An 8,806-nucleotide genomic window follows, 5' to 3' on the forward strand; every position below is an offset into this window, starting at 1 on the left:
AGAGCACGAGCCCAACTGTCTCATTAACTTCAACACATGACCTGATGAGGCCAAAACTTTGTTTTAGAGTAGTTCTGATATTTATTTTATTCACTTTTCATGCAGTGGTCATGGTCCAGTTACTGTGCATGGTTATAAGCTCTGAAATGCATGTTGCACAGCAAAATATATTGAATTCTACAAATAAAGTGGGTCGCGACTTCATGACCACAGGAAAACGTGGGTCCCAGGGTGAGACCAGTTGAGAAGCCCTGCTTTAGTGTCCTGACACCATTATAGTATTATCAGTAATTAGAATTACAGAGACTCCAACCTCCTCCTGGTCTTACCTGTCTTGGCATCGGCTCTTGGTTCGGCGGTATGTCTCAGTGGCAGTCTGTCGCTCGCTGCAGAGGCGGCGGCCGGAGTTGGACTCTGCGGCAGCGCCAGCAGGAAGAACTCTGCAACAGCCATCAGGAACTCCACGCTGGCACACAGATAGAGCTTCTGAAGAACAGCCACCACCTCACGCTCTGCAGCGTCCTGCCGGTACGTCACATCGATCATGGCCTCCGAGCTGTCCTCGTCTCTCCGCCCCACCATCCTGCACAACAGCAACACAGTGATCCCACTGTTTACACAAACCTCAACGTAATGCACCTCGATTGGTACAAGCTGATGGGTCAGAGTCAGGGTTAGGTTTTTGGAAATTTGTCTCAATAACTTCCCACCCCAAACTGCCATGTCCGTCGACACAGCAGTTTGGGGTGGGAAGTTAAAGGAAATGCACTGGCCATCACATTCTCTCTGATTCCTTCTAGTCATGGTCAGTGTCATATTATTTTCTGACTTGCTCTGTTAGGTTAGAGTTTGTTCTGATTTTGAGTAGCGATTGTAGTTTCTTTCTTTTGGGCTTCCGCCTTCAAAGTTTGTCTGGTTTTGGTCTTTGTTTTTTCTTCAGTAGTGGATTAATCTATTGTCGTCATGTTGTCCTGGCTGGTGTCATAATGCTCTTTCAAAACAGGTTCTATTTTCTGATTTTTTTCAGTCCGTTTTGGTTTGTGTTCCTGGGTGAAGTCGTGGTCCCTTTCTGGGTATACGTTTTGGATTTTGTCTTGTTTTTTTCAGTGGTTGATTAGTTCCCTTTCCTGGTTGCGTTGTCCTGGTCCGTGTCATGTTGTTGTTAGGGTCAGGGTCATGGCTAGGGTCAGGGTCATGGCTAGGGTCAGGGTCATGGTCACGGTCATGGCTAGGGTCAGGGTCATGGTCACGGTCATGGCTAGGGTCAGGGTCATGGCTAGGTCAGGGTCATGGTTAGGGTCAGGGTCATGGCTAGGGTCAGGGTCATGGCTAGGTCAGGGTCATGGTTAGGTCAGGGTCATGGTTAGGTCAGGGTCATGGTTAGGGTCAAGGTCATGGCTAGGGTCAGGGTCATGGCTAGGTCAGGGTCATGGTTAGGGTCAAGGTCATGGCTAGGGTTATGGCTAGGGTCAGGGTCATGGTTAGGGTGGGGGTGGCAGCATCATGCTGTGGAGGGACTGGTGACCTTCACACAATAGATGGCATCATGTGGAAAGAACATGATGTGGAGATACTGAAGCAACATCTCCAGACATCAGCAGGAAGTTACAGCTTGGACACTAATGGGTCTTCAGATGGACAATGAGCCTCAGCATAGCGCCAGATTAGCTACAGAGAGGCTTCAGGACAACAGAGTGGCCATCACAAAGCCCTGAACTCCATCCTGGAGAACATCAGTGGAGCAAGGAGACCAAAAAGCCTGACCCAGTTCCACCAGTTCTGTCAGGAGGAATGGGCCAGAACTCATCAGACTGTGGTGAGAAGCTTGTGGAAGGAAACCCAGAACGTTTGACCCAAAGTCATAGAGTTTAAAGGCAACGCTAGCAGATACTGAGGAGATGGATGGAAACTTCTGACTCTAAAGAAAGTCATAAAACCTTCTCTCTCTCATTATTCTGGTGTTTAACTAATAGAAATAATGTTGGTGATCCTGACAGACCTGTTCCCAGTGCCCGTTGGCCTCCGCCAGGGCGGCCCTCTGTCACCGGTTCTGTTCATTATTTTTATGGACAGAATTTCTCACCGCAGCCAGGAGGAGGAAGGGGTTCGGTTTGGGAACCACAGAATTTCATCTCTGCTGTTTGCAGATGATGTTGTTCTGTTGGCTTCATCAAACCAGGACCTTCAGTGTGCACTGGGGCGGTTTGCAGCCGAGTGTGGGGCGAGCGGAACGAGGATCAGCACCTCCAAATCCGAGGCCATGGTTTTCGACCGGAAAAAGGTGGCTTGCCCTCTCCGGGTCGGTGGAGAGTCTTTGCCTCAAGTGGAGGAGTTCAAGTATCTTGGGGTCTTATTCACGAGTGAGGGGCGGATGGAGCGTGAGATTGACAGACTGATCGGTGCAGCGTCTGCAGTATTGCGGTCGCTGTACCGGACCACCGTGGTGAAGAGAGAGCTGAGCAAGGCAGCAAAGCTCTCGATTTACCGCTCAATCTACGTCCCAACCCTCACCTATGGTCATGAGATCTGGGTAATGACCGAAAGAACGAGATCGCGGATACAAGCGGCCGAAATGAGTTTCCTCCGCAGGGTGGCCGGGCGCTCCCTTAGAGATAGGGTGAGGAGCTCGGAGTAGAGCCGCTGCTCCTCCACATCGAAAGGAGCCAGCTGAGGTGGCTCGGGCATCTTTTCCGGATGCCTCCTGGACGCCTCCCTGGGGAGGTGTTCTGGGCGTGTCCCACTGGGAGGAGGCCTCGGGGAAGACCCAGGACACGCTGCAGGGACTATGTCTCCCAGCTGGCTTGGGAACGCCTAGGGGTCCCCTCGGAAGAGCTGGAGGAGGTGTGTGTGGATCGGGAAGTCTGGGCAGCTTTGCTAAGGCTGCTGCCTCCGCGACCCGACTCCGGATAAGAGGGAGAAGATGGATGGATGGATCCTGACTGAGCTGAAACAGGAAAGGTTTAGTCTGATTTAACGTCAGACAGGAAGAAGAAAAGGTTTTCTGTCTTTTATACGGTGGATGTAAACTTCTGGTTTTCGGTAAATATGAATTCAATTTGAAGCATTTAGTAGAAACTGCTTCAGCAACACAAGGTTTAAAGTTTGTTTTGCAGAAAAGTGACGTTAAAACTGAAGAACTAAAAAACGGCAGCAGCAGCAGAAGTGTCGATCCGTAACAAGACAAACTTCAGGTGCAGGAAGGTGAAGATCCTCTCCAGGCAGTGTGACCTCACCACGTTCCTTCTTCCTGAAAAACAGACTCACACCTCATCATCAGTCAGCGGGACTGAACCCACAGTTCATGTGACTGTTACCGTGAGGTGACGCGCTCCATGCCGGTCCTCAGGTCGTCCAGTGTGCACGCGGTCAGCACCGTGCTCACCTCAACGCTGCCGCTGGTCCGGATCCTCCCTGACGCTCTCAGCTTGTGGAGGGCGAACTCCCCCAGTCGGAGGCTCTGCTGGTGCTGGAGGTCCAACAGCTGCAGGGACCAGGATGACGGTGAGACACGTGATCCACTGAGCCTAACCAGCTGGACCAGGACCAGCTAGATCTAACCCAGTTGGACCTGAACCATCTGGACCTCATTTTGGTCCGGTTAGCTTTTCCACATTTCTTTTGAAGTCCTTGTTACTGACTGACCTGTTTGGGGTTGTTGAGGTACAGAACCAGACCCAGAGACTCAATGTTGAAGTTAAACTTCATGGTGTCCTGACCCTCGTCTTCCTCCACATCACTCCTCACCGTCGGCTTCTCAGCGTCACCTGAGCAGGTGGAACATTAAACAGGTCAGCAACAGACACCATCCGGGGTCTGAGTAACAATGAACAGGAGCTCTGTTGGACCTGTAGGGGGCGCTTCGGCAGCTCGGATCTGCAGACGTGCCTCCTGTCTTGTGGCGCTGGGCTCTGGGCCGCCGGCTTCCCCAAGATTCTCCGTCAGGATCCTGAGCAGCATCTTCAGATCATCCTGACTGAGCTCCAGCTGCAGACACAGCAGTTATTACAGACACCAGCCGAGCCCAGCAAAAAGAGGTGCTAGCCTAGCTTAGCACAAAGACTGGTAGCCTAGCCTAAAGCTGCGTCCTGATGAGGACGTCTACAGAGACTACAGACAAACAGACTAAGACGGTCCTCAGAGGAAACTGTACCTTTGGTGGTTTATGTGACGACTGATTGTAAGAACAAGAGCAAAGGGGTGAGGGTTAGCAGTGTTTCTGTTCCTGCAGGGTTTCAGAGAGTGCTTTAGACCAGCGGTCCCCAACCACCGGGCCGTGGGTCATTTGGTACCGGGCCGCACAGATAGAATAAAAACATTTTATTGGTTTATTTTTGTTTCCAGCGGAGTCTGCAGGGTGTTTTATTTTGAAACATGACCAGCTCGTCTTCCCGTCACTTGACTGCTAAACGAAGCCGTCAGTCAAAAACAAACGTCTCAGGAGAGCTGCTTTGGAAAGTGGGAGAGACTCCATACTGAGACAAAGAAAAAGTAAACATGTTAAGCAATAAAAATTAATTTTATTTATTTATGAAACTTTTCAACAGAAAAAAAACAATTATTATTTGTTATGTGCGTAGTGACCGGTCCGTAGAAACATTTCTTGCTTAAAACCGGTCCGTGGTGCAAAAAAGGTTGAAGACCGCTGGGTTAGACGACAGTTAAATATGCAACAAGGAAGGCTGTAAGACGCCTCTGAGGGGTCGTGTTTCACTCCACGGAGAAGAATTACTCTTTATGCCGTAAATGACTCAACTATTGATGTTGGGTTTTTTTTGTTTTTTTAAGTTATTTTTTTGGCCTTTGTGCCTTTATTGGAAAGCGCAGTCAGAGAGAGACAGGAAAGTGGGGGAGAAGAATGGGGGGAGGACATGTGGGAAAGGGTCATGAGCGGGATTCAAACCCATGACCTCCACATTGGGACTGTAGCCCTGTACATGGGACGCCAGCTCAACCAGGTGAGCTATAGCGACGCCCTATTGATGCTGTTTTATGGCTCCTCACATATATCACAGGAACTTTCACATATACTGAGGGTTAGTATATTATGTATGTTGCGTTATGTTAGTATGAGGGTTAGTTAGTCGGCTCCTCCTCCTACCTTCATGGGCTTCAAATCTCCATCGATCTCCACAGTGGCCATCTTCTTGTACCAGGAAGCTGCAAGGTTCCTCTTTACGTTCAGATGCAGGTTGACTGGTTCCAGGAGCTCAGTGCCGGGTCGGTCCGACACTGGGTCCATACTGGTCCTGGAGGACAGCAAGAGACAAGATGTTGTAGCTGAAATGATGAAGGTTTGATGCAAAGAGCCAGTGAGAAGATCAGGTGACTTAAAAAACATTGACTGTAATTTGACTAAAGAGCAGCTCTTCACTGAATACCGCTGCACCTGACAGACTGAAAACAAACACAAAACATCCTGTCACCTCCCTACAGCCTGCTACTGCCACCGATCACACCTGGACCTGGTCTATGGCTCTGATCCAGGTCGTTCTCTCCTGACTAGGTCCTTGGTGGTGTTCGATCTGCTCTCAGATGTGCGTCGCTTTGGATATGAGCGTCTGCTGATGAACTGTAGAACTGCTGCTGGTCATAAATTACCATAAAGATCCTTCTGAAAGAACTTTTCTGTTCTGAGCTCATCTGGGTGTGCGGGTGGATGCAGAAGAGAAGAGACCAGAAGAACCTCATTAACTCTTTCTTTTAAGGCTCCAACTGACTAACCTGGAGAGTTTCAGCTCCGTCAGCTGGACGTCCATGTTGTCGATGATGGCCGGCAGTGGACATCCGTCTACGGTCAGCAGAGAGAAGCTGTTTCCCACCGTGATCAGACCCAGGTCCATCACCAGTGCATCATGGGAGGTAGAGGACTGGGGGATGATGATGAGCGGAGCCTTCAGCCTGACGTCCATGGACAGACGGAAACTCTTCTGGGCAAAGTCTCGAACGCTGGACACCGCCTTCTCAGCCGCCTGAGCCGTCGCAGCGCTCAGAGCTTCTTTAGCCGTCTGGAAGTTGTTGGTGAAATTCTGCAGGGAGTTCAGTAAAGACAAAATGGGTTTATCTACAGAAATAAAAATAAGACCTGTTATAACATCTTAAAGCAAAGATTTTTTAAAAATCTGCATGATGAAAATAAAAATCTGAATTTTATGTTGACGTGAGTTTCAGACCCAACAAAACCCAAGAAGTAACTGCAACATCCAAGAATCCTGGATACTAAACTCAAGATGCTTCGTTGAATGTTTCGGTCAGTTTAAACAGTGAGTTGTATAAAAACTCTCCCCTGTACAGCTCTCACGAAATTAGCTGTATAGACCAGAACTGTTTCTGCAGCCGACTGGTAGAGTGTTGATTTCTGCTCTAACGTTTGAACGTGGACGTCTGTGGGGACCGACTCACTGCTGAACCTTGACTGAACATTGGAGGTACTGCAGGTTTTAGCTTCATTTCTAGGAGGTTGTAGCTTGTTTCTGACATTTGTTTGAACAGCCTCTAAGAAACTGGAACATCTCTGAGGATGTAAAAATAAAACTGAAAAAAAAAATAAAACAGTAAATCAAACCTGAGACAGACAGGTGGGAACACAAACCCCAGGAACTGTGAGAATCTGGTCACTGGAAACTGTAAAAACTAAGATCCTGTTGTGAGGGTCCTCTGGTTAGGGTTTAGATTTAGGGTTTAGGGTTAGGGTTAGGCGGTTGTGTGGGACTCACCACCAGAGACATGATGAACTTGTGCAGGTAGACCACCTGGATGCAGCCCACGTTCAGCTTCAGCCTGCCATCTGTTTTGGAGGTGTCAGCGTAGCCGGCGCCCTCGGTGGCGTTGGGGGTCAGACTCATGGTAAAGCTGAACACCTCATCCCCCACGATGGAGATTGCCTGAAGGACAGTTCAGAGTGACGCCCTGAGCTCACACATAACAGAAGGAAACACTGCATACTGACGAGATCAGACAAAAGAACATCCTTTATTTGTCCCACAAGAGGAAATCTGTGACATCACAACAGCAAAGAGACAGAAAAGCAAGAAAAACACATGAAAGAGGCGATGCATATCCACCTCATCAGCAAGAAAACAAGTCCATGAGGTTCTGAGGGAGTCCAGGGTGCTGACAGAGAGACACTAGTCTGGCCTTGGTACGGCCCTGTCCAAGCAGTCCAGGACCTCCAGGAGAGCATCTGGAGAGCTGCTCATGTCGCTAGAAGACCATCAGTCTGACTACAGGCGGCTTTCTGCTGCAGACAGTTCAGGTGTCGTGAACGCTTCCAGCATTGAGCGGCTAATCGTTCTTTTCAGTCTTTCTGTTTCCACTTTAGATCCAACAGCTTCAACATTAACTCAGACTGACCAGAAGAAACAGTTACTGATGTAACTCCAGTTCTACGAAGGAACCAGAACTATGGAGGCTTGTTAGAACATCTGGAGAACTTTACATTGCTGACAGTGATGTTAGAGAAGAAGAAGCTGCTGGACATCAGAGGACAGACAACATGCTGTCCTCTCTGAGTTTAACCAATCAGCATCAAGTTTTGAACCAGCAGTTTTTCAGGGTCCACTAGAAATACAGAAGCCAGAGTAGGAACTTTTCTGTCTGCTAAAAATGGGCCTGAATGAGGGCATACAGGGATGCAAACAAAAGATTAGGCTCCTTTAAAACAACTTGCAGGTTTCTGCAGGGATCAACTGTTTATGTGGACCACAGTTTGAGGGTCAGGTTTAGCTGACCCTAACCCTGACCCTGAGCTCACTGTATCCTGACGGAGCTCAGAGTCTGCAGTAGCTTCAGCCAGCTCAGTGTCCTGGGATCTGTGTGGCTGCATAATTTACTGCATTTGTGTTCCAGGTGCTGTTCCAGTCTGAGGGAGGTTAACGGGTCATATCAGAGGTAGATGAAGGCAGTCTACAGCTGCTCGAAGCAATCTCATGCAGGGCAGTCTGAGATGGTTCTTCAGAGGAGTGTGCTGCAAGTCCAGAGGAATCTGGGGCAGTCGGGGGAGGCAGTGTTTGGACAGATGTATGAGAAGAAGTGTGATCATTCTTGACATTAGTGCTGAGAGGAGAAGTTAGCTGAAGGGCTACTGAGCACAGACTGACTGATAACCACCGACCTGCATCAGAGCTCAGGGCTGCAGGACGCCGACAACTGACTGACCTTCTTGTGGATGCTTCTGGGATCCACGTTGAGAACGATGAAGTCTCGTAGGCGAGCTGATAGATGAGTCTGTGGTCCCTGCATCAGCAGAGAGCCGTGAACACCTGAGGAATACAGCAGACAGGTGAGAGCAGCGTCAACACAGAGACCCTCACTACAGAAGAGCTCGGCTATGATTGGATACCTTGGATCTTGATGTCGGCCATGTTGCAGGTCTGGTCGCACACCAGAACGTTAAAAGCTCCGAGCGTCACCATCACCTTCATGTTGATGACCTCACAGTCTGCAGCCAATGGCAGCGCAGCTGATGGGAAGCAACGCACATGCTGGCTTTTAGTTCAGTGTGTAGTTCACTGTGTGTGTTACTGTGTGTGTTACTGTGTGTGTTACTGACTGGACTTGGCCGTCCTGTCCTCGATCTTCGGTCGGTTGTCTCTCTCTGCAGTTGTGTTGCTGCTGGACGTCAGCGCTGCAGACAGGAAGTTGATGGTGGACAGCAGAGCCTCAGTGTGGAGCATCAAGTCCAGAGAGGTGAAGGTCACCTGACAGTCAAAGTCAAATGTAACTGTAGCAGCAGACATGATGTTCATCAACACATACACACAGTACACAACACAAGTGCAACACATCATGGCTCCACATGGAGAAGACC

General features: G+C 49.3%; 1 protein-coding gene across 1 annotated transcript in view; it reads right to left on the bottom strand.

Moving 5' to 3' along the window:
- vps13c (vacuolar protein sorting 13 homolog C) overlaps positions 1-8,806 on the bottom strand; it is a 99,797-nt gene that overhangs the window by 44,996 nt on the left and 45,995 nt on the right. The window contains exons 41-50 of the mRNA XM_008302577.1: positions 8,549-8,696; positions 8,339-8,458; positions 8,155-8,258; positions 6,714-6,881; positions 5,722-6,026; positions 5,099-5,246; positions 3,846-3,984; positions 3,643-3,764; positions 3,315-3,481; positions 330-583 (exon numbers count right to left, since the gene is read on the bottom strand). Of these exons, the coding sequence (XP_008300799.1) occupies positions 330-583; positions 3,315-3,481; positions 3,643-3,764; positions 3,846-3,984; positions 5,099-5,246; positions 5,722-6,026; positions 6,714-6,881; positions 8,155-8,258; positions 8,339-8,458; positions 8,549-8,696 (1,675 nt within the window). The remainder of the gene's footprint in view (positions 1-329; positions 584-3,314; positions 3,482-3,642; positions 3,765-3,845; positions 3,985-5,098; positions 5,247-5,721; positions 6,027-6,713; positions 6,882-8,154; positions 8,259-8,338; positions 8,459-8,548; positions 8,697-8,806) is intronic.

The sequence above is a fragment of the Stegastes partitus genome, unplaced genomic scaffold (genome assembly GCF_000690725.1).
Source record: "Stegastes partitus isolate 25-593 unplaced genomic scaffold, Stegastes_partitus-1.0.2 Scaffold1840, whole genome shotgun sequence".
NCBI classification, from domain to species: Eukaryota; Metazoa; Chordata; class Actinopteri; family Pomacentridae; genus Stegastes; species Stegastes partitus.